Source organism: Leucoraja erinacea, chromosome 9, assembly GCF_028641065.1.
Source record: "Leucoraja erinacea ecotype New England chromosome 9, Leri_hhj_1, whole genome shotgun sequence".
NCBI lineage: Eukaryota > Metazoa > Chordata > Chondrichthyes > Rajiformes > Rajidae > Leucoraja > Leucoraja erinaceus.
In genome coordinates this window covers 13695060-13720074 of record NC_073385.1, presented here as the reverse complement: position 1 = coordinate 13720074, position 25015 = coordinate 13695060, and the positions used below count along the sequence as shown (strand labels likewise).

The 25015-nt window shown below is 46.8% G+C and overlaps 1 protein-coding gene across 2 annotated transcripts in view; it reads right to left on the bottom strand.

Moving 5' to 3' along the window:
* adck1 (aarF domain containing kinase 1) overlaps positions 1 to 25015 on the bottom strand; it is a 453257-nt gene that overhangs the window by 247001 nt on the left and 181241 nt on the right. For both annotated transcript variants that reach the window (XM_055640181.1, XM_055640180.1), the window contains exon 5: positions 10406 to 10564. In XM_055640181.1, coding sequence (XP_055496156.1) covers positions 10406 to 10564 — 159 coding nt within the window. The remainder of the gene's footprint in view (positions 1 to 10405; positions 10565 to 25015) is intronic.

Here is a 25015-nt window from a genome sequence, read left to right as displayed (position 1 = left end):
TCAATCCTGACCACAGGTGCTGTCTGTGGGGAGTTTGCACGTTCTCCCTGTGACCAGGTGGGTTTTCTCCAGTTTCTCCCGTTTGCAGGTTTGTAGGTAAATTAGCTTCTGTAAATTGTTCCTCGTGTGTAGGATACAACTGGTGTAGAGGTGATTGCTGGTCAGCGTGGACTTGGCGGGCTGAAGGACTTCTTTGCACACTGGATCTCTACGCTAAAAACTAAACTAAACTAAACTAAATTAAACTAAACTGGAGGGTGTTATGGGTGAAACGCGGGCAGGTGACAACTGTTGTAATTGTAAAACTAAAACTATATTTACAGGTGGATTCTCACCGCCAGCACCATGATCCAATGAAGAATTCTCACTCCATGCACCAATGTCAACTCCCAATAATCTGCTTTCCACTATTAGTGGGGCAAAAAGATCAAACACTTGCCTAAAGATAATGGGAGACAAAATCTGGACTTATAAAGCCCAGTGTTAACGACTAAGATTTCCAAAGTCTGTCAGCGAATGATAATTAATTCATCCTTGGCCTTGTATGCTAAATGTATATTGCATGACCCCATGATTCGGAGAGCGATGCCGTCGGAAGCTCCAGCTTCTGGTAGGGCCACCCATGGCAGTAAGGTCGAGGATGAAGGTCCACACTAAGAACGATCCAACCTACAAGACCTCAACGGCGGACCAGGTGGACAAAGTTATCTTGAATTCCACGGCTGTGAAGGCGGATGAAGGCTGCAACAGATCTATCAGCTCCAATCGTCTTGGTTCCCTTGCCATTGGAATGAGTTGATTGATTTGTGAAGGACCGTGTGCTTCTTGGAGTGCGACATCAAGTACACGTTAAACAAACGCACACAAAGGCGTCTTCGTTCTGTGAGCTGCAAAGCCAGGATTGGACTCATAAGCCACCTGAGAGTCCATAAAAACAACAGAACAGAGACCATCATCTTGGACCTCGAGCGATAGCCACAACAACAAATTTAGTACATTAAATACTGCTGTCAAATCAGCCTCATTACAGGCAATGAAAATACAATGAAATGAAACAATGAAAACAAACTTTGGAAGTAGGCCTCAAGGCTTGCAAAGGTTTGCACGTTCTTCCTGCCACCGTGTGGGACTCTTCCCGGTGCTGAGATTCCTCCCTCACCCCCACCCCCCCCCCCACCCCACCCCTCCCCTCGCATCCCAAATACATTTGTAAGTTAATTGGCCACTGTAAATTGTCTCTTGTGTGTTTAGTTTAGTTTTAGTTTAGAGATACAGAGCGGAAACAGGCCCTTCGGCCCAACGAGACCGTGCCGACCAGCGACCCCCGCACACTGGCACTATCCTACACACACTTGGGACAATTTACAATCTACAGACGCCAATTAGCCTGCAAACCTGTACGTCCTTGTAGTGTGTGGGAGGAAATGAGAGCACCCGGAGAAAACCCACGCGGCCACCGGGAGAACCTGCAAACTCTGTACAGACAGCACCCGAGGTCAGGATCGAATCCGGGTCTTTGGAGCTGTAAGGCAGCAACTCTACTGCTGTGCCCCCGTGCCGCCAGGTGTGTAGGGTGTGGGTGCGAAAGTGGAAATAACATAGAATTGTTGTCATCGGCTGATCAATGGTCGATGTGGGCCTGTGGGCCGAAGGCCCTGTTTCCAAGCTCTACCTTTCCATCAATCAAAACAAACGGGTACTTTACCTGCAAAACTGCCTTGGTATGTTTGATCTAATCAAAGCAGGTAGACAACACTATTGGTTTCAATAGATAAAAGGTGTCCATAACAACTTAAGATTCCATCGATTTCGCAAGGCACCATTAGGACTACTTTACAGTTGACACAATCAATTCACATCTGGACAGGATAGGAAAGGATACGAATAACTTGGAGATGTTTGGAGGAATATGGACCAATGAAGGCAAATGGGACTAGCTTCGATGGGTCATTCCTTTTGAAAGGAGTTGAGGTGGAATTCCTTTAGTCAGAGGGTGGTGAATCTGTAGGATTCATTACACCGACGGCTGTGGAGACCGTCCATGGATATTTTTAAGGCAGAGATTGACAGATTCTTGAATAGTAAAGGTGTCAGGGGTTATGGGGAGAAGGTAGGAGAATGGGGTTGAGAGGGAGAGATAGATCAGGCATGATTGAATGGCAGAGTAGACTTGATGGGCCAAATGGCCTAATTCTGTTTCTAGAACTTATGAACGTATAACCATATATTGGTATGTTGTATGCCATAACGTATGTTGGGACAAAGGCCATGTTTCTGCGCTTCATGACTCTATGAGCCCATGAAGCTGGAGGAGATACTAGATTTTAATTCCCAGAATTTGAAAATGGAATTCAAATTGGCAAACGCCTGCTTTGAAGTCCTGTCGTTGGTCTAATTCGTCATGTGATAGGAGCAGAATTAGGCCATTCGGCCCATCAAGACTACTCTGCCATTCAATCATGCCTGATCTATCTCTCCCTCTCAACCCCATTCTCCTACCTTCTCCCCATAACCCCTGACACCTTTACTATTCAAGAATCTGTCAATCTCTGCCTTAAAAATATCCATGGACGGTCTCCACAGCCGTCGGTGTAATGAATCCTACAGATTCACCACCCTTTGACTAAAGGAATTCCACCTACTCCGCCATTCAATCATGGCTGATCTATCTCTCCCTCCTAACTCAATTCTCCTGCCTTCTCCCCGTAACCCTTGCCCCTAAGTCCCTGGCCCATTGCTGGCCCAGTGACAAAGCCGCAAAGCGAGCAGAGAAATATAATAGACAAGGGAAGTTGTCTCAGTGCTATTTCACCCAGTGCTACCCATTTACTGACCTCTACACCTGAAATATAACGCAGAAGTTCAATGTAATCACTGGTGATGATTGTTGGCATACCAACAAGGCTTTGCATATATATGAGCGAGCAAGCAAACCACTTGTGTAACAAAATACAACACTTTATTTAACAGAGATCAAAGGTAAGTAATTATGCTACTAACAATATATTAATTAAATTAGAATAGCCAGTATTAAATCCCAATTACCTTGGCTGTTGCTATTCAAGGACATAGTTCAATAACTATGAATTTAATTTGGCCTTCCAATTGCCGCCTGTTATGCTTTTATGATCTAGTCTTACGCTGTGCTCGCAGTCCATTAGCCAAGGCGAAAGACAAGCAACCTGCAGGAGTTAGCAGCGTACAGCAATCACCGCTCCAGTCCAATATAATTTAATTGTTTTCATCAAAAAGAGCAGCACGGTGGCACAGTGGTGGAGTTGCTGCCTCACAGCGCTTGCAGCGCCAGAGACCCGGGTTTGATTCGGACTGCGGGTGCTACCTGTGCGGTGTTTGTACGTTCTCCCCGTGACTTGCGTGGGTTTACTCCGGGATCTCCGGATTCCTCTCACATGCCAAAAACGTACAGGTTTGTAGGTTAATTGGCGACGGTATGTTTGTGAATTATCCCGAGTGTGTAGGTTAGTGTGAGTGTGCGGGGATCGATGGTCGACGCAGACTCTGTGGGTTAAAGGGTCAGTTTCCACGCTGTATCTCGAAACTAAACTGAAAACATTCCTGACAAATGGCGGCACTGTGGCACGGCTGGTAGCGCTCACTGCTCCAAATCCTGACCTCGGGAGTTTACATGTTTTAGGGTTAGTTTTTAGTTTTAGAACTACAGAGTGGAAACAGGCGTTTTGGCCCACCGGTTCCCCGCCAACCAGCTGTCGCCCGTACACTAGCATTATCATACACACTAGAGACAATTTAGAACTTTATTAAGCCAATTCACAATACACAATACAATTTATTTGTCACTTGAACCTCATAGAGGCTCAAATGAAATGTTGTTTCTGCAGTCATACACACCTAAAAAAAGACCCAAGACACAACACAATTTACACAGACATCCATCACAGCGCATCTCCTCCTCGCTGGTCTTGGTGTTGGAGCCCCCGGCGGGCGCTAGCAAAGCCCCGCAGCCGTTGAAGCCATGCCGGGCGATGATGTAAGGCCCCGCTCCAGGTACTCCTCGACCCCGCGACTCGGGCGGGTGAAGTCGCCGTTGCAGAAGTCTCGAAAAGCGGTCTCCCACCAGGGACCCGCGGGCTCCCGATATCACTGTCCACCAGACCTGCGGTAAGCCTCCGAATCCCCGGGGTCGGGTCGCAGCAGCGCGCCACCACTGCTCCTCCCGCTCCGGACTCGGCCAGCTCCGCGATGGTGAGTAGCTCCGCAGCTCCGTGACTGGAGCCCCAGGCCGTTCCTGCTGGAGGCCGCTCCACGTTGCAGCCCCAACGACAACGGAGACCCGACAGGGAAAAGGTCGGGTTCTCCGTGCAGGGGAAAGATATTTAAATTTTCCCCCCCACCCCCCCCCCCCCCCACACACACACACACACACATACCCCATCAAAAAATAAATAAAAACTACATTAAAACAGGACAAAAAATAACAAAAAGACAAACGGACTGCAGAGGCCGCTGCGACGTGAGTCGCGCCGCCCACCGGAATTAGCGATTGAAACTGTACATCTTTGGAGTGTGGGAAGAAACCGGAGGACCCGGAGGAAACCCAAGCAGGCCATAGGGAGACCGTACAAACTCCGTGCAGACGGCGCCCATAATGGGGATTGAACCCGGTTCTCTGGCGCTGCAAGCACTGTAAGGTAGCAACCCTACCGCTGCGCCACTGTGCCGCCCTTTTTTTTACACACTAGTCCAAACCCGACTCATTTTATTCTCCCCACATTCCCATCAACATTCCCCCCCCCTCCGTTATTCTAGCACGCATCCATTCACAAGAGACTTATGTACAGCACTCGATTTGCCTACCGTCCCACATATTTTTGACATGTGGGATGAAACCGGAGCGCCACACAGAAAACCCACCCAGGAACAACGTGCAAACTCCTCAGAGACAGCACCCAGAGGAAAATAATTAAAAGTTGAAGATGCCGGAAATCTGAAACAAAAACAGGAATGTTGGGAGTGGGTGTGTGTCGGGAGTGGATGAGAAAGTGGGTGAACATAGAACTCGAGTGAAGAGGTGATCACTGGTCAGCATGGCCTCGCTGGGCCAAAGGGCCTGCTTCAATGCTGTATCTTTTATTCAAGCAATCAATCAATCACTCAATTTCATTCTCTGGAGGTTATCGACACATCAAAAACAACCTGGTTGGTTTCATGGTTACCAGAATTAGATTCAAATTAGTTTACATTACAGATTTATTTAACTACTTGAATTTAAATTTCATAGTTGCCATGGTGAGGTTCAAAATCTTGTCTCTGGATCAACAGTTCAAATCCATTTGTTGATAACCTGCCAGGTAAATGACTAGGTAATCATACCCTTCATGAAGAGGGGCGTCACGGTGGCGCAGCGGTAGAGTTGCTGCCTTACAGCGCAAGAGACCCGAGTTCCATCCTGACCACGGGTGTTGTCTGTACGGAGTTTGTACGTTCTCCATCTGAGCGCGTGAGTATTCTCCGGGTGTTCCAGTTTCCTCTCACACTCCAAAGTCGTGAGTTAATTGGCTTTTATTTTTAAAAAAATAGAAATTATCCCCAGTGTGTAGGATAGTGTCAGTGTGTGGGGATATTTTTAGTTTAGTTTAGAGATACAGGGTGGAAACAGGCCCTTCGGCCCACTGGGTCCGCGTCGACCAGCGATCCCCGCACATTAACACTATCCTACACCCACTAGGGACAATTAAAAAATATATATTTACCAAGCCAATTAACCTACAAACCTGTACGTGTGGGAGGAAACCGAACATCTCGGAGAAAACCAATGCAGAACACTGGGAGTACGTACAAACTCCGTACCCGTAGTCAGGATCAAACCCGCGTCTCAGCCGCAGCATTCGCTTGTAAGGCAGCAACTCTACCGCTGCGCCACCGTGACTGCCCTCGGCTGTCGGCGGTATGGCTGCACGGCTGGTCGGCGCGGGCTCGGTGGGACGCAGGGCCTGTGTCCCGGCTGTATCTCCAAAGCCTAAAGAGCAGAGGGAAAATAAACTCGACGGTGGAAATTTGCATTGGTATTGGTCTGATAACAGAGGGAAGAAGGTGTTCCAGAATCTGGCAGTACGTACTTGCATGTTTTTGCACCTTCTGCCGGGTGGGAGAGGGGAGAAAGGAGAATGACTGGGGTGTGAATGGTCCTTGATTATGCTGGCTGCTTTGTGGTAGAGACGATGGAGGAGGAGCGGGATTGGGGTGGGGGGGGGGGGGGGGGGGGGGGTTAGTTGCTGGTTTGCATCCGATAAGATGAAGAGAAAGGGCTGCATCTGTACAAACTGGTGAGAGTCATGGGAAACAAGCCAAACTTTCTTAGTCTCATATTTCAAGATAGAGGATCTTGAAATGTGAGTCTGCACTGGAATTACTGATTATCTAAAGCCAACTTCTTTCTCTCTCTGTAATTTCAATTATATTTCTTTTTTCAAATTTTTATTTTCCCAGTTACACTGAAACTGAGATGAGGGAAAACTTTTTCACCCAGAGAGTTGAGAATCTGTGGAATTCTATGCCACAGAAGGCAGTGGAGGCCAATTCACTGGGTGTTTTCAAGAGAGAGTTAGATGTATGGGCCTGTCCCACCAACGTGACTTTTTAGGCGACTTCCGGCACCCGTCATAGGTCGTTGAAGGTCGGCGAAAATGTTCAGCATGTTGAAAATTCAGCGGCGACCAGAAAGACACTGCGACTCTTTGGGCGACTGAGGAGACGACTCGCGACCATACAGGCGAGACTCTGGCGACACGTCGCGTTGTGAAGCCGTATGGTCGTGACTAGTCGCCCAAAGAGTCGTACCTTGTTCTGGTCGCCGCTGGATTTTCAACGGTGACCTGTCATGCCCTGTCACGACCTATGACGGGTGCTGGCAAGTCGCCGAAAAAGTCGCGTACGTGGGATAGACCCATAGCTCTTAGGGCTAATGAAATCAAGGGATATGGGGATAAAGCTGGAACGTGGGAAGTGATTTTGGATGATCAGCCGTGATCAAATTGAATGGTGGTGCTGGCTCGAAGAGCCACATGGCCTAATCCTGCACCTATTTTCTATGTTTCTAAATACCATCAATGCTGCCTGACCTGGTGGGTATTTCCAGCAATATCTGCTATCATTTCGCTACTCTATATGCCACAGGAGTTCAGTCAAGAGTGCTTTATTGTCATTTGTCCCAGAACAATGAAATTCTTACTTGCAGCAGCACAACAGAATATGTAAACATAGTACACTGTAAACAATATAATAAAAGAAAAGTTCAGTATGTGTTTATATACACATGTACATATAGAAAAAAGAAATATATCTATATAGAGTTTAGGAGATTACAGAGGGGATCTAAATATAGAAACTTACAAAATTCTTAAGGGGTTGGACAGGCTAGATGCAGGTAATAAATCTGTGTAGTTTAGAGCCTGTGTTCCGAAAGGAAAGTTTCTGTTCGAAGGACATTACAGTTTTCAGACTCCTGTACCTTCTTCCCCATGGCAGGAGTGAAATGAGGGTGTGGCAAAACACACTGCAAAACACTCCAAATAGAAGCAGTCACATTAAGTTATCACCAGTAATTCTGTTCAATGGTGAAGGACATTGCTTTCTGCGCTGAACTCAAAGCCATATCCATCTCACGTGGATTGAGAAGGTCAACTACCGAAGTAATCTTTTTCCTGCCTTACCACATATCAGCTTCCCATCAATTCGAAGGACAAAACTCAGAGCACGATTCAGATAGTGAGGCCACAGTCATACAGCATGCAGTAACACTCACTGGAGTTTGGAAGGATGACGGGACACCTCATTGAAACTTACCGAATAGTGAAAAGCCTGGATGGAGTGGATGTGGATGGATTTTCTATGTTTTCCTGTACACTAAAGATGTACACGTATATATTAATTAACCTGGTAAAAATTGTAACACGTACACATGGTGTGTATATAAAGAAAGAAACAAACAATAATAATACAATAATAATCTATGTAGTTCAGAGCTTATTGGAGGTTGTAGTGTTTAATAGCCTGATTGTTGTCGGAAAGAAAGCTGTTCGTGACCCAGGACATTACAGTTTTCAGACTCCTGTACCTTCTTCCCCATGGCAGGAGTGAAATGAGGGTGTGGCAAAGCACACTGCAAAACACTCCAAAGAGAAGCAGTTTGTAGGTTAAGTTCGTCACCAGTAATAGTGTGTGTGTGTGTAGGACATTGTTTTGTGCGGGGAACGCAAAGCGTATCCATCTCAGTGGATTGATGGGGTTGCTTCCGTGCTGTATCTCTAAACTAAACTAAACTAAACCCACTGGTCACATATCTCCAGAATATCTCCTAGAATAACAGCCACAACAAAAGAGTCTGGGGCTGTTACAGAATGAAAATGTAACCTGAATGTGGAGGTAGAAGACAAGTTTGCTGATGACACTGTGGTGGTGGGCCTGATCTCAGACAATGATGAGAGGGCCTACCGGGAGGAGGTGGCTGATCTAGCACTCTGGTGCCAGGAGAACAGCTTCCTCTTGATTTCAAAAAACACTGATCAAAGGTGTACCGACGTTTGTAGGTTAATTGACCTGTGGTAAAAACTGTTTGTAAATTGTCCCTGGTGTGTAGGATGGTGCGTGTGTACGGGGTGATCTCTGGTCGGCATGACATGGTCAGGGCACGCCTCAGCACTGTTGAGTAAGGCAAGCAGTATCACTACCACTAAACTAAAATTCAGAGTCCCTCACAGATCCTCCAGTGCTTCTACAGCGGCGGGGAAAGCATCTTGTCACGGGAACATTACCATCTGGTTCCTGCCTTGCTCTGACAAGACCCGGGTTCGATCCCGACTACGGCGTTCGGTCTATGCACTATGGGAACTTCACCCACCCCCCTGCAGGAACCCAACAGGAGGTGCAACTCCAGAGCAAACAAAATCATGATTTCCGCCCACACCTCCAAAGGACTGTGCCAGGTTTGTCAGGTTTGTAGGTTCGTTGTCCCTGCAGTGTGAACGGAGAGGTGAGAAGTGTGTTTGTTCCCAGAGGCAATGGTGTAAATGCCTTTCGGGGGGAATAACTGTACAGAACGTTTTTCCTTCCGTTATTTATCTGTAAAATAATATGTGTGTTATGATTGTGTTTATAATTTGTTTGGTTGTTTTGTTGTTCCGCGAGCATTGCCACTTTCATTTCACTGCACATCTCGTATGTGTATGTGACAAATAAACTTGACTTGACTTGACTTGACTTGGGGTATGGTTTCTTAATGAGTGCTTTGCACTTGACTGCAAAAGGCAGAATGTAGTGATGTATTTAATGAGGAATAGTGAAATATTAGGAAAGACAAGTATTGCAAGCAAGAGAACATTCAAGGGGTTTTGCATATTTTAAAGTGGATAAATTGCTAATCCCTGTTGAGATACATGTTAACCTGGTAAAGGAAAGAGCAGAAACTCAGACCATTAATTTTACATCCCTTTTGGGTTCGGGTTTGCCGCCCCAGGACGAGAAGGTAGCAAACGTGATACTGTTCACAAAGAGATAGAGGAATGCATCAAGTCATCACAGGCTGGTGAACCTAACATCAACAGTGGGCATGTGTTGGAAAACCTCCAAGGAAGAGAGCGTCCCGGTGGCGCAGCGGCAGTCGCTGCCTTACAGCGCCAGAGACCCATAGTCAGCATCTAACCCGGGTCTCTGACGCGGTATGACAGCAACTCTACCGCTGCCCCACCGTGCCGGAGTTTGTACCTTCTCCCTGTGACCTGCGTGGTTTATCTCCAGAGGCTCTGGTTTCCTCCCACACTCCAATGATGTACACATCTGTTGGTCAATTTGCTTGGTACAATTGTAAATTGACCCTCGGTGTGTGTGCGTCAGTGTTAGTGAGTGGACATCGCTGGTCGGCAAGGAACCCGGCGAGCCGAAGGGCCTGTTTCCACGCTGTATCTCTCAACTAAACTAAACTAAGAGGATTAATCAAGAGTTTAGAAAGCATGGATTGAACAAGGACAAGCCAGTACTGATTTGTAATGGCAAGGTCACGTCAGATTCGATTGAATGAACAATTTCAGGTAATAACAAGGACCAGATTGTGGAGGATAACACCTTTATCCTACATGGATTTCAGCAAGGCACGTAACAATGCCCTGCATGGAAGAAGTGAAATCGGCCTGAAGCCAAGAACAATAATTAATGGTCAATGGGAGTTTTAGTGATTGAGAGGTTGTATGCAATGGGATTCCGCAGGGCTCACTGTCTGAAATATACTGCGACATGCCAGGAACACACAATGTTGGGATGAAATATAGGATACTAAAATATAGGATACACATCGGCGCGGACACGGTGGGCCTAAGGACCTGTTTCCGCGCTGTATCTCAAAAGTAAACTAAAACTAAAATGTCTTACTTACCTCCATCAAAATGATGTCCTTAGCACACTGGCGCTGCACTTTAGGGTGCTGGACTTTAAGTGCCACCGTCCTTCCGTCGTGCAGTACTACTTTATGGACCTGTGCCCAGGACGCAGTGCCCAGTGGGGCTTCATCAAAGCTGGCAAACAGCTGGGTGACCTGTCAAAACACAAGCAGTCTCCGTTAGTTCCCATCCCTCCGAAGAGCCCTGAGCTGAAATGTCAACTGTCCATTGCGCTCCACAGATGCTGCCAGACCCGCTGAGTTACCCTGGCAGTCACACCAACCAACCTCCCATTGACTCCATTTACACCTCACGCTGCCTCGGCAAGGCCAGCAGCATCATCAAGGACTAGTCATACCCTGGCCATTCCCCCTTCTCCCCTCTCCCATCGGGCAAAAGGTACAGGTGTGAAAACGCACACTTCCAGATTCGGGGACAGTTTCCTCCCAGCTGTTATCAGGCAACTGAATCATCCGACCACAACTAGAGAGCAGTGCTGAACAACTATCTACCTCAATGGTAACCCATGGACTATCCTTGATCGGACTTTGCTGGCTTTACCTTGCACTAAACATTATTCCCTTATCATGTATCAATACACCATAAATGGTTCGAATGTAATCGTGTATTAATAATAATATATTTTATTGTCATTGCACATAAGCGCAACGAGATTTGGTATGCATCTTCCATCCAATGTCATAACTTAAACAACTAATAGAATTTAGATTTAGATACCCCGAGAAACATGATTTATAAAAAGAACAGTAAAACAGCAAAACAGTCAAAACAGTCTAAAGTGCAAATGTGTCTGTGCGACGTGACCATCCGAGGGAGACAGTTCATGGGGGTGGGGGGCACTCAGCAGGGCCGGTTCAGAGCAGCTATAGCTCTGGGGATGAAGCTGTTCCTGAGTCTGGAGGTGCGGGCGTAGAAGGCCTTGTAACGTCTGCCGGAAGGTAGGAGTCCGAACAGTCCATTACATGGGCGTGAGGAGTCTCTGTGGATGCTGACGGCCTTCCTGAGGCACCGTGTGTGGTAGATGCTCTCCAAGGCTGGTAGCTGTGTCCCAGTGAGCTTTCCACATGTGACAATAAACTAAATTGAGCTGAACTGTCTGACTCTGCAGTTCTTCCCAACGTTGTGACCTTATGCAGCAAGTTGTCGGGAAAGCAAAGATCACTGAGGAAGGTGACCATACTGGGCATGACATGTGCACAATAAACTCAACTGAACAGTTTGTTTTATCCTCCGCAGTGCAGCATCTGCAGCGTTTCGCTTCTCTGTTGGTCTCTAGGATGCTCTAATGACACGCAATGAATACTGGAGGCACAAGAGACTGCGGGTACTAGAATATGAAGCAACAAGCAATCTGTTGGAGGGACTCAGTGGATTGAGCAGCATCTGTGGATGGAAAGCGAACAGTGGCCGTCTTGGGTCAAAACTACATCAATCCTGAGTCTGTGCTGGAACTCCCTCTCCATAAGAAGTACGAGTACCTTTCCAAACTCCAAGCCGCTGAATAGTGTTCTTCCGACGGCAGAGCTCCATCATTCCAGCAAGAGGGCCTGAAACATCGGGCTGCCGTAGCGGCAACTGCGGAGGCCTCAATCGGCCCCGACCACTGGTGAACATGGAGGAAGTGGACTGAACTTTGCTGCCTTCCCTCACAGTGGGAAACATTGTGTGGGGATGTTTTTAAGTTTAATGTTAAATTCTTTAATGTTGTGTTTATTTTATTGGTGTGCTGCAATGGCAACTCAAATGCCACTACACCAATGGGTGCATGTGACAATAAATGTCCTTTGTCTTTTGTTCATTGCACATGCTACAGATCTTCATGAAGACACCTCACCACCATCTACCTAAGGACAATTAAGGATAGACAATAAATTCTGAAGTCTGAAGATGGTTTCCGACCCGAAATGTCACCTATTCCTTCTCTCCAGAGAAGCTGCCCGACCCGCTGAGTTACTCGAGCACTTTGTGTCTATCTTCGGTATAAACCAGCACCTGCAGTTCTTCTCCTACGCATTTAACCTAGAAACCCGCAATCTTTGCGATGCGGCGGGAAACCGGAGCACCCAGAGGAAACCCACGCGGTCACGGGGAGAACGTGCAAATTCTGCACAGACGGCACCCGATGTCAGGATTGAACCCGGGTCTCTGGCTCTGTGAGGCTACAGCAACTCCAGCCGCTCGTTTGTACCAACCGTATGTGAATAGACGCAAATCCAAAAACCCTTGCGTGAAAAAGTACAATCCATGAAGAACTGCCGCTCGGACAATCATAGACATTGAACGTTGAACAATGAGTTTCAAGCCTTCATGAGAGTTGGGAAGAAAGAGGACAAAAACTGTACATCGTTCAAAAGAAAAGAATCTCTCTAATAATATCCTGTTCCAATTCACTGATGAAAACCCAGGTGAAACAGTTGCGAAAATTAATAAGGAAACAGGGGGAAAAAACAGGCAGCTGGTTTCATTCTCACGTTACTCCAATGGGAGAAATAATGGGTAGGGCTTAAGGTGTCCTGGTTGGGTTGCTCCTGGGCCTGGCCAAGCTGCCCATCCGTGAGTCAAGGGGCCAGACGGTGGAGGGCTCTACCCAGGTCGGCTGCCTGCCCCTTTTCTGGGGATACGTCCGTGCCCGGGTGCGGATAGAAAGGGAATACGCCCTGTCTACGGGCACCCTGAGGGAGTTCCGTGACCGCTGGGCACCGAGGGGGGTTGAATGTATCCTGGACAAGGATTGCGATATAGTTGTTTAGCAGTTGCTTAGCATATTTGTTCGTCTTGTATTATGGTGGTGTTTTGTTTTATTGTATTGTAAATACTATTTTAATATTTGAACAAATATTTTTGATTAAAAAAAAAAAATTTTAAACATTTTTTTTTAAATGGGAGAAATAAGGATGTGTAATGGGACCAACTGTGTTTTAGCAAAAGGCACAGAGCTCAATATTTGTCTTCTCTCCCTTGTGTGATGTAACATGGAAAAAAGCCTTTTGGCCCAACACATCCATGCCAACCAAGTTGCCTACTGGAGCTAGTCCAGTTTTGCTGCAATTGCCCCGAATCCCTCATACAGTGACAAACTGGCCCTTCGGCCCAACTCACCCACACCGGCCAACAATGTCCAGCTACACTAGTCCCACTTGCCTGTGTTTGGTCCATCTCCATCCAAACCTGTCCTATCCATCTACCTATCTAACTGTTTCTTAAACCATGGGATAATGGTCGGGTGATCAATGGTTGGAATGGACTCAGTGGGCTGTAGAACCAATTTCCATGCTGTATTATTTAATTTAATTTATTGTCCATCCTTGATTGTCCTTACACCCTTGTTCCATACACCCACCACCCTTTGTGTGAAAAAGTTACCCTTTGGATTCTTATTAAATCTCTTCCCCTTCACATTGAACCTATGTTCTGTGGTCCTCGATTCCCCTACTCTGGGCAAAAGACTGTGCATCTACCCAATCTATTCCTCTCCTGATTTTGTACACTATAAGATCTCCCCTCATCCTCCTGCGCTAAATGGAATAGAGACCCAGTCTACCCAACCTCTCCCTGTAGCTCACACCCTCTAGTCCTGGCAACTTCCTCGTAAATCTTTTCTGAACTCTTTCAAGCTTGACAATATCTTTCCTATAACATGGTGCTCAGAACTGAACACAATATTCTAAATGCGGTCTCACCAACGTCTTATACAACTGCAACATGACCTCCCGACTTCTATGCTCAATACTCTGACTGATGAAGGGCAAAGTGCCAATGTACCTGTCCAAATCTCTTTTAAATGCTGGAAATGTACACTCCTCTACAACTTGCTCCTCGCACCCACAACCCTCTGCATGAAAAAACTTGCCCCTCAGATCCCTTTTAAATCTTTCCCCTCTCACCTTCAATCTATGCCCTCTAGCTTTAGACTGCCCTTCCCTAGGGAGAAAGACTGCGACCATGCATCTTATCCACGTCCCTCGTGATGTTATATACCTCTAAAAGGTCGCCCCTCAGCCTCACGCTCTCCAGAGAATAAAACCCCAGTCTATCCAGTCTCTCCTTATAATGCCAGGGACATTTGGGTTTGGACACTAAACACTGGCGATATCCATATCCCGTGGATGAAATAGAACGAGAAATGAACCAGGTAAACAGTAACTCTGCTTCTCTTTCCACAGAAGCTCTTTAATCTAACAAATATCGCAACATTTTTATTAAATAAGGCTGAATAAGCACCCTGACCCAAAACATCACCTGTCCACATTCTCCAGAGATGCTGCCTGACCCACAGAGTTACTCCAGCACTTTGTACCTTCTTTTAAAATATTTCAGCGATTAAGAGGCTGACCACTTCACTCCTGGTCACACACACAGAGTTCAGATATGTTTTAGTTTAGTTTAGTTTAGTTCAAAGGTTCAAAGGTCAGTTTAATATCTTGTGTACCAATTAAGGTGCAGTGAAACTCGAATTACCATACAGCCACACTAAAAAAAAGCACCAAGACACACAACTACATAAAAGTTAACATAAACATCCACCACAGCGGATTCCCCACATTCCTCACTGTGATGGAAGTCCAATCTTCATCCTCTTTATTCTCCCGCGCTCCCGCAGCTGGCGATCGAAGTCCCCGTCGGGGCGATCGAGGCTCCCGCGATGGGTGGATCGAAGCTCTTGCGGCTTGGAGCTCCCGAAGTCGGTCTCCAGCAAAGGCCGGCAACTCCACGATGTTAGGCCGCAGTGCGGACGGAGATGCAATGCCGAAAAATACGCATCTCCGTCGAGGTAGGAGATTTTAAAAAGTATCCCCCCACGCCCCCCCCCCCCCCCCCCCCATAGAACAAGCTAAGGAACACTAAAACATACATTTAACACATATTTAAAAAAAACAATAAAGAAGGAAGGAACAGAGACTGTTGGCGAGGCAGCCATTGCTGGCGCCACCCGGTGACTTGGTTTAGTTTAGATATACAGCATGGACCCACCGAGTCTGCATCAACCTGCGATCACCTGTACACTAATTCTATCCTACACACTAGGGACAATTTACAGAAGCCAATTAACCTACAAAATTGCACGTCTTTGGAATAGAAACATAGAAACATAGACAATAGGTGCAGGAGTACAGGCCATTCGGCCCTTCAAGCCTGCACCGCCATTCAATATGATCATGGCTGATCATCCAACTCAGTATCCCGTACCTGCCTTCTCTCCATACCCCCTGATCCCCTTAGCCACAAGGGCCACATCTAACTCCCTCTTAAATATAGCCAATGAACTGGCCTCAACTACCCTCTGTGGCAGAGAGTTCCAGAGATTCACCACTCTCTGTGTGAAAAAAGTTTCTTCTCATCTCGGTTTTTAAAGGATTTCCCCCTTTCCTTAAGCTGTGACCCCTTGTCCTGGATTGTGGGAGGAAAACGGAGTACCCGGAGAAAACCCACCCGGTCGCAGGGAGAACGTACAAACTCCATACAGACAGCACCCACAGTCAGGATCGAACTCGGGCCTCTGGTGCTGTGAGGCAGCAACACTACCACTGCGCCACCGTGCCACCCTAATGATGGAGCATATACTATCAGAGGGTGGTGGGAGCTGCCAGAGGGGGCTAGCTGAGCCATGTACTATAACCACATTTTAAAGACATTTGGACAGGTAGATGGATAGGAAAGGTTGAGAGCGATACAGGCCGGATTCAGGCAGGTGGGACTAGTGTAGAATGGACATGTTGGTCAGCAAGGGTAAGTTGGGCCGATGGGCCTGTTTCCGTGCTGTATGACTCCATGACTCAATAAGCTGCCTGCCTGGTCACAGGCAGCGACATCGACACTCGAGGAAAGACTGATTGACGATTGATATCTCTGAAACGCAGCACACACTGTGTCCGCCACTGTGCACGCCATGATAAACATGAGTACTGTTAACATCTGGTATGGTGTGTAATGCTCAGATATCATTCTGCATGGGCAGCAGGAGGAGAGCCTGCCTTGAGGACAAACAGCCCGTAAACACCAACCGCCACTTAATTTTGTGTTAACATCGACTTGGTGAGAATACTTTGAAAGTGTGTGGTACTAATTGCATCAATCATAGCTTTAGCGGTTTACTCAGCACTAATTAAAAAGCTGTAATGGGCCTGTCCCACTTACGCAACTTTTTCGGCGACTGCCGGCACCCGTCATAGGTCGTTGCAGGTCGCCGAAAATGTTCAACTTGTTGAAAACCCAGCGGCGACCAGAAAGACGCTTACGAATCTTTGGGCGACTGAGGAGACGTCTCACGGCCAATCAGGCGACATGTCGAGGGGTGAAGACTGTATGGTCGTGAGTAGTCGCCCAAAGAATCGTACCTTGTTCTGGTCGCCGCTGGATTTTCAACATGTTGAACATTTTCGGCGACCTACAACAACCTATGACGGGTGCCAGCAGTCGCCGAAAAAGTCACGTAAGTGGGACAGGCCCTTAACTTAACCGCGAGGCATGATGGGGACACTTGACCAAAACAAAATGGAGGAGTTTTCCACGTCACAGAGTTGACGTGGAAAAGCTTTTCCCCTACTGAGAGTAGGAAGACTCAGATTCGAAACAATCGGGCGCACACCTTGCGGATGACATTCTACCACTGAGCCAATTAAAAATCTACTGAAAATTTAGGGCCGTAAAATGAGGGGGAACTTCTTTACTCACCTGTAGAAAGTGGTAGCTGTGTGGAATGAGCTTTAGCTTCCAGTGAAATTGGTGGAGGGCAGGTTTACGTTTTTTTCGGCGACTCATTTAAAAATATAATTGGATAGTTTCATCTGGATGGGAAAAAGAATGGAGGGCGACTGATGGTCTGAGCGCAGGTATATGGGACTAGGGGAGATTACCTGTGTTCGGCACGGACTAGAAGGGTCGAGATGGGTGCCATGAACTTACCTGTTCTGGTCACGCCGCTTTTTTAACATGTGTTTCCGTGCTGTAATTGTTATATGTTATATATGTTATATATGAGTAGAAATAAAGACTACCGAGACAATAGACAATAGGTGCAGCAGTAGGCCATTCGGCCCTTCGAGCCAGCACGGCCATTCAATGTGATCATGGCTGATCATCCCCAATCAGTGCCCCGTTCCTGCCTTCTCCCCATATCCCCAGAGGTGTAGATTTGTGCTGGAAGTTCACAATGCAGCGGACAGCACAAGAACAATTTGGACTAGAACATTTGCTACGGAAATATTAATTGGTTTATTGCCTTGAAAACTGAGATAAGCTTGAAGGGAGATTCAAATGCTGCATTGATCAGCAAAAGGTGGATCACAAGATATGAAACATTTTGGCTTCTTTTAGAGCTTAAAGCTGAGAGAGGCAAAGTTTAAAGGAGATGTGTGGGGCAACACATCTTGGAGAGTGTTGGGTGCCAGGAATGCACTGCCAGGGGTGGACAGAGAGTCATAAAGTGATAGTATGGAAACAGGCCCTTCGGCCCAACTTGCCCACACTGGCCAACATGCCCCAGCTACACTAGTCCCACCTGGCCGCGTTTGGTCCATATCCCTCCAAACCTGACCTATCCACGTACCTGTCTAATTGTTTCTTAAACATTGGGACAGTCCCTGCTCCTCTACTTCCTCTGGCAGTTTGTTCCATACACCCACCACCCTTTGTGTGAAAATGTTACCCCTCAGATTCCTCTTAAATCTTTTTCCTTTCATCTTAAACCTATGTCCTCTGGTCCTTGATTCACCTACTCTGGTCAAGAGTCTCTGTGCATCTACCCAATCTATTCCTCTCATGATTTTATACACCTCTATAAGATCACCCCTCATCCTCCTGCACTCCAAGGAATAGAGTCCCAGTCTACTCAACCTCTCCCCATAGCTCAGACCCTCTAGTCCTGGCAACATCATCGTAAATTTTCTTTGTACCCTTCCCAGCTGGTGGGAGAGGTAGTTATGATCATGGCTCAAGAGGCTTATAGCTAGGCTCCTTGATATGCATGGAAGACAGACACAAAAAACAGGCCCTTTGGCCCAATTTCACAATACCGGCCAAGATGCCCCATCAAAGCTACTCTAATTTTCCCGCTTTTGGACCATATTCCTCTAAAACCTTCAAACTGTATCTGTGTACTTGTCCTAGTATATTTTAAGTGCTGTTATTTAACCTGTCTGAACTAGCCCCTCTGCCAACTCCTTCCATATATCCACCACCTTCTGAGTGAAAAAAATGCATCTCAATTTCCTATGAAATCTTTACCCTCTCAGCCTAAACCTATGTCCTCTGGCTCTTGATTTCCCTACTCTGGGTAAAAGACTGTATGTTCACTGCGTACATCAATTTCTTAAACACTTCCATAAAATCACCCCTTATCCTCCTGCGCTCCAAGTCCTTGCCTGGTCAACCTGTCCCAATAGCTCAGGCCCTCGAGTCTGAGCTACGTCCACTATCTTCACTGCACCCTTTCCTGCTTAATATCTTTCCTGTCACATGGTGACCAAAATTGAACATTCACCCTACTTGTTACCTATTTACAACGCCATAGACCCTAGTTCGATCCCCACTACGGGTGCTGTCTGTACGCAATTTGTGCGTTCTCCCCGTGACCTGCGTGGGTTTTCTTCAGGTGCTCCAGTTTCCTTCCACACACTAAAGACGTACAGGATTGTCGGTTAATTGGCTTTGGTAATAATAGTAAATTGTCCCCAGTGTGTAGGAACATGCTAATGTTCGGGGGTCGCTGGTATGCGGGGACTCGGTGGGCCGAAGGACCTGTTTCCGTGCTGTATCTCTAAACTAAACTAAACATCCGGGTAAATATGCAACGTTTCGGTCCAAAACTCTGAAGGATTTCGGCACGAAACGTTGCCTATTTCCTTCGCTCCATAGATGCTGCCTCACCTGCTGAGTTTCTCCAGCATTTTTGTCTACCTTTGATTTTGCAGCATCTGCAGTTCCTTCTTGAACATCCGGGTAAATATACTCATTCATGTCATTGGGTGGGTATCCTGCAATCTCCACCATTTCAACATTGATGGAGATTTGGCATCAGCAAGGCAGTCTTGTCAGAGCAAGTGGGAAGGTGTGATGAATGTACAGTAGTTCTACCCGCATCCCCACTGCAAAGGGAAAATAAATGGATTCCATTTTCCCCTGTAGTTATATTTGTGACCTGCATGCTTGTGTCAAATTATTGTTACGCAGGTGAAATGACAGAGATGTGCAGTAATAGATGGAAACTGTGAGATATGAAGGTGATGTGTGAGTATGATGCTCCAGAGATAGGAACAAAATCCCACCTGTCCTATTCTAATCCAGATACTGAGCAAATGTGTAGGAAGGAACTGCAGACGCTTGTTTAAACCGAAGATACGCAAAAAGCTGGAGTAACTCATTTTCTCCCGAGATGCTGTCTGACCCGCGGAGTTACTCCAGCTTTAAGAAGATACTGATCAAGTTGTGTGGACAGGGGACTGAGACAGAGGACAGACAAAATTATCATTTAACCATATAACCATATAACAATTGCAGCACGGAAACAGGCCATCTCGGCCCTACAAGTCCATGCCGAACAAATTTTTTTTTTCCCCTTAGTCCCACCTGCCTGCACTCATACCATAACCCTCCATTCCCTTCTCATCCATATGCCTATCCAATTTATTTTTTAATGATACCAATGAACCTGCCTCCACCACTTCCACTACATTTAATTTTAGTTTAGAGATATAACGCGGAAACAAGCCCGTCGGCCCACCAAGTCCACGTCGACCAGTGATCCCCGTAGACTAACACTATCCTACACACACACACCCACACACTAGGGACAATTTACAAATTTTACCAAAGCCAATTAGCCAACAAACCTGTGCATTTTTGGAGTGTGGGAGGAAACCGGAGCACTAGGAGAAAACCCACGCGGTCACAGGGAGAATGTACAAACTCCGTACAGACAGCACCCGTGGTCAGGATCGAACCGGCTGCAATAACCCAGCAACTCTACCGCTGCGCCACCGTGACGCCCATTCACAGGATTGTTGAGTTCTGCTGAAGGAAATGCTGAATTCAAATTGCCTATTGTGATTTGACCCCAATTAGGATGATTAGAATTAAGAAAAAGATGCCCGTATATGAATATATTTTGTTATTGTCATTTTGTTAAACTAGTTAAAGACCTCTGGTTAAATATTAATATTCCTGAAATTGCAATATAAAAGAAACGAAATGAGAACTGAAAAATTATTCCCAGAAAATAACGCGCTCCTTAGCTTCAGTGCCTGAACTATCTTATCAACGCTGAGCCACGGGTGTGAATGTGGAATTTAAAATTCATCCCTCACAGGCGGGAGTGGGTCATTTCTCAATTGTGAATATCAGGTTTTTTTTGTGTGGGGGGGAAAATGAGTTTTCTTAAGCGCTTGTAACCGCGTTCTGTTAAGCCCTGGGGCTGCTGAACATACTCGCACAGCTTGGATACATGGCTTTCTTTGTCACAGGCAAAGCATATGCAAGAGATAAGCAGAAGAAAATAGGAGCCTCACCACAATAACTGAGAATCATATTTCATGTGTCAGAAAACAAACCAAGTCCATTAACATTAAATCACCCGGAGCAACAATAGGAAGACTGCTGTCCAATGTTAACTATTTGATTTAGAAGGGGGTTGCTGATCTCTTGTTTAGCTCGGAAATTGGAAACAGTTCCCACAGATAGTCAATTAAAATTTGGATAAAAGGAGCAATTATAGTTTAGCTTTTTAGTTTAGAGATACAGTGACTGGTCCGCACTGACCAGCGATCCCTGCATTTCAACACTATCCTACGCACACTAGGGACATTTTACAATTTTATCAATCCTATTAACCTGCACACTTGTACGTCTTTGGAGTGTTGGAGGAAACCGGAGCTCCTGGAGAAAACCCACGTGGTCAAGGAGAGTATACAAACTCCATACAGACAGCACCCGTAGTCAGGATCGAACCAGGGTCTCTGGTGATGTAATGCCCCTGTCCCACTTAGGAAACCTGAACGGAAACCTCGGGAGACTTTGCGCCCCACCCAAGGTTTCCTTGCGGTTCCCGGAGGTTCCCGGAGGTTTTTGTCAGTCTCCCTACCTGCTTCCACTACCTGCAACCTCCGGCAACCACCTGCAACCTCCGGGAACCACACGGAAACCTTAGGTGGGGCGCAAAGTCTCCAGAGGTTTCCGTTCAGGTTTCCTAATTGGGACAGGGGCATAAGGCAGCAACTCCACCACAGTGCTACCATGCCGCCCTATATAGTCAGAACATATGTGATATTTATCACTGGAAACACCAATGCATCAGTAATGGTGGTCAGGGTACCCAAAACCCTCTGCATCCCTGAAGCCACTGTATCACTGAGGCCAAATTCACCAGGGTAGTCCTAAAGCAAATTACCTCATATACTGGAAATCTAAAATAAAACAGACAAATGCTGGAAATATGAAAGAACGAGATCAAACCCAAAAGAGAAACGGCATGGTGACACAGTGGCAGAGTTGCTGCGTTACAGTATCAGAGACCCGGGTTCAATCCTGACTACATGCGCTGTCTGTGTGGAGTTTGGACGTTCTCCCGGTGACCGTGTGGGTTTTCTCCGGGTGCTCCGGATTTCTCCCACACTCTGAAGACGTACAGGCTTGTAGGTTAGCACAAAATGCTGGAGAAACTCAGCGGGCGAGGCACCATCTATGGAGAGAAGGAATGGGTGACGTTGCAGGTCGGTAACAAATTCGAGGATTGGCCTTGGTTGTCCCTAAATTGTCCCCCGTATAACACTCGTGTACGGGGTGATCGCTGGTCGGCACGTTCTCAGTGGGCTCGAAGGGCCTGTTTACAAGCTATCCCACAACGTCTAAAGTCTAAAGAAACTGAAACCAAAGGTGAATGAGGTAAAAAAAAAATAAAAAAAACATACTGAACACCCTGAGAGATTTTCGGCACCGCTACCACTCTATACGCCACCAGGCTGGTGTTGAATGTTGGGCTTTTTACACGGTGCTGTGAAGGAGATAGCTATGAGATATTGCTCCCGGATTGCACGCAGGAGTAGCCTGGGATTATCTGTTAATGTTCGGAGACCCCAAACTTCAAGCAGAATCCATACAGAAGTGAAACAGAACTGTTGGAAAAAACTCAGCCAGTCAAGCGACTGTTGGATAGACACACAACGCTGGAGTAACTCTGCGGGACAGGCAGCATCTTTGGAGAGAAGGGATGGGTGACGTTCAGACTGAGAGTCAGAGGAGGGGGAAAGAAGAGATATAAGTAAGTATTGGCCAAGTATTCACATACAAGGAATTTGCCTTGGTGCTCCGCCCACAAGTATAACATGAGATAGTGACAGTTACGAATGACTCAGAAAACACTAAACATTAATAATAATATAACATTAATGATAAAACACCATTGATCAAGCATGTGAACCAACAAAATACCAGATCAAAGGGAGGCTAGAGATTTTTGGCTGTTCAGTAGAGCAAGGGTAAGGAAGGTGCGAAAACGAGAAATCAAAGGACATGACGACCAAGGAAAATGTACAATGGATGTCCTCGTTCTTCAGGGAACGGGGGTTCCCCTCCTCCACCATAGATGAGACTCGCACCAGCGTCTCTTCCATACCCCGCAACACTGCTCTCTCTCCCCATCCCCCTACTCGCAACAAGGGCATAGTCCCCCTAGTCCTCACCTATCACCCTACCAGCCGTCACATACAAGTAATCCTCCGTCAGTTTCGCCACCTCCAACGTGACCCCACCACTCGCCACATCTTCCCATCTCCCCCCATGTCTGCCTTCCGCAAAGACCACTCCCTCCGTAACTCCCTTGTCAATTCTTCCCTTCCCTCCCGCACCACCCCCTCCCCGGGCACTTTCCCTTGCACCCGCAAGAGATGCAACACTTGTCCCTTTACCTCCCCCTTCGACTCCATTCAAGGACCCAAGCAGTCGTTCCAGCTGCAACAGATGTTCACCTGCATCTCCTCCAACCTCATCTATTGCATCCGCTGCTCTAGATGTCAGCTGATCTACATCGGTGAGACCAAGCGGAGGCTTGGCGATCGTTTCGCTGAACACCTCCGCTCGGTCCACAATAACCAACTTGACCTCCCAGTGGCTCAGCACTTCAACTCCCCCTCCCATTCCGTATCCGACCTCTCTGTCCTGGGTCGCCTCCATGGCCAGAGCGAGCAACACCGAAAATTGGAGAAACAGCACCTCATATTCCGCTTGCGGAGTCTGCATCCTGCGGGCATGAACATTGAATTCTCCCAATTTTGTTAGCCCTTTTAGTCTCCTCTCCTTCCTCAGCCCTCGGGCTGTCTCCTCCCCTCCCTCAGCCCTTGGGCTCCTCCTCCTCCTTTTTCATTTATTCTCCCCGCCCCACCCCCCATCAGTCTGAAGAAGGGTTTCGGCCCGAAATTTTGCATATTTCCTTCGCTCCACAGATGCTGCTGCACCTGCTGAGTTTCTCCAGCATTTTTGTGTACCTTCGATTGTCCAGCATCTGCAGTTCCTTCTTTAATACAATGGATCATTGTTAGCCAGGAGAAGGTGAGAACGAGGCATACAAGGTCAAATTTAATCTGGACAGTCAGACTGGTCGGAGAACTCAACTAGTGGAAAGGGAAACCGGTCAATACTGGTCCTGATAAAACATCAGAATACAAAACTAGAACATATGATACATATCCCTTCATTCCCTGCAGATCCATGTGCCTAATTAAATGCCTCTTAAATGCCACTGTCGAATGTGCCTCCAACACCATCCCTGGAGCCTGTTCCAGACACCCACTACCCTCAGTAAAAAAACCTGCCGCACACACCTCCTTTAAACTTTACCCCCCTCACCTTAAAGCTATGCCCTCTAGTATTTGAAATTTCCATCCAGGGAAAAAGGTTCTGACTGTGAGATGATGAGGAACATGGAAAGGTTAGACAGTCAGGACTTTTTTTTTCCCAGGGTGGAAATGTCCCGGGTTAGAGGGCACAGTGTTAAGCTGAGATGGACACAATTGAAAGATGTGCGGGGCAAATTTTTTTTACACTGAGGGTGGTGGGTGCTTACCCCTTATTCTTAAACTGTGGCCCCTGGTTCTGGACTCCCCCAACATCGGGAACATGTTTCCTGCCTCTAACGTGTCCAAACCCTTAACAATCTTATATGTTTCAATAAGATCGCCTCTCATCCTTCTAAACTCCAGAGTCTACAAGCCCAGCTGCTCCATTCTCTCAGCATATGACAATCCGCCATCCTGGGAATGAACCTTGTAAACCTACGCTGCACTCCCACTATAGCAAGAATGTCCTTCCTCAAATTAGGGGACCAAAACTGCACACAATACTCCAGGTGTGGTCTCACTAGGGCTCTGTACAACTGCAAAAGGACCTCTTTGCTCCTATACTCGACTCCTCTTGTTATGAAGGCCAACATGCCATTCGCTTTCTTCACTGCCTGATGTACCTGCATGCTTAGTTTCATAGACTGATAAACAAGGACCCCCAGATCCCGTTGTACTTCCCCTTTTCCCAACTTGACGCCATTTAGATAATAATCTGCCTTCCTGTTTTTTATACCAAAGTGGATAACCTCATATTTATCC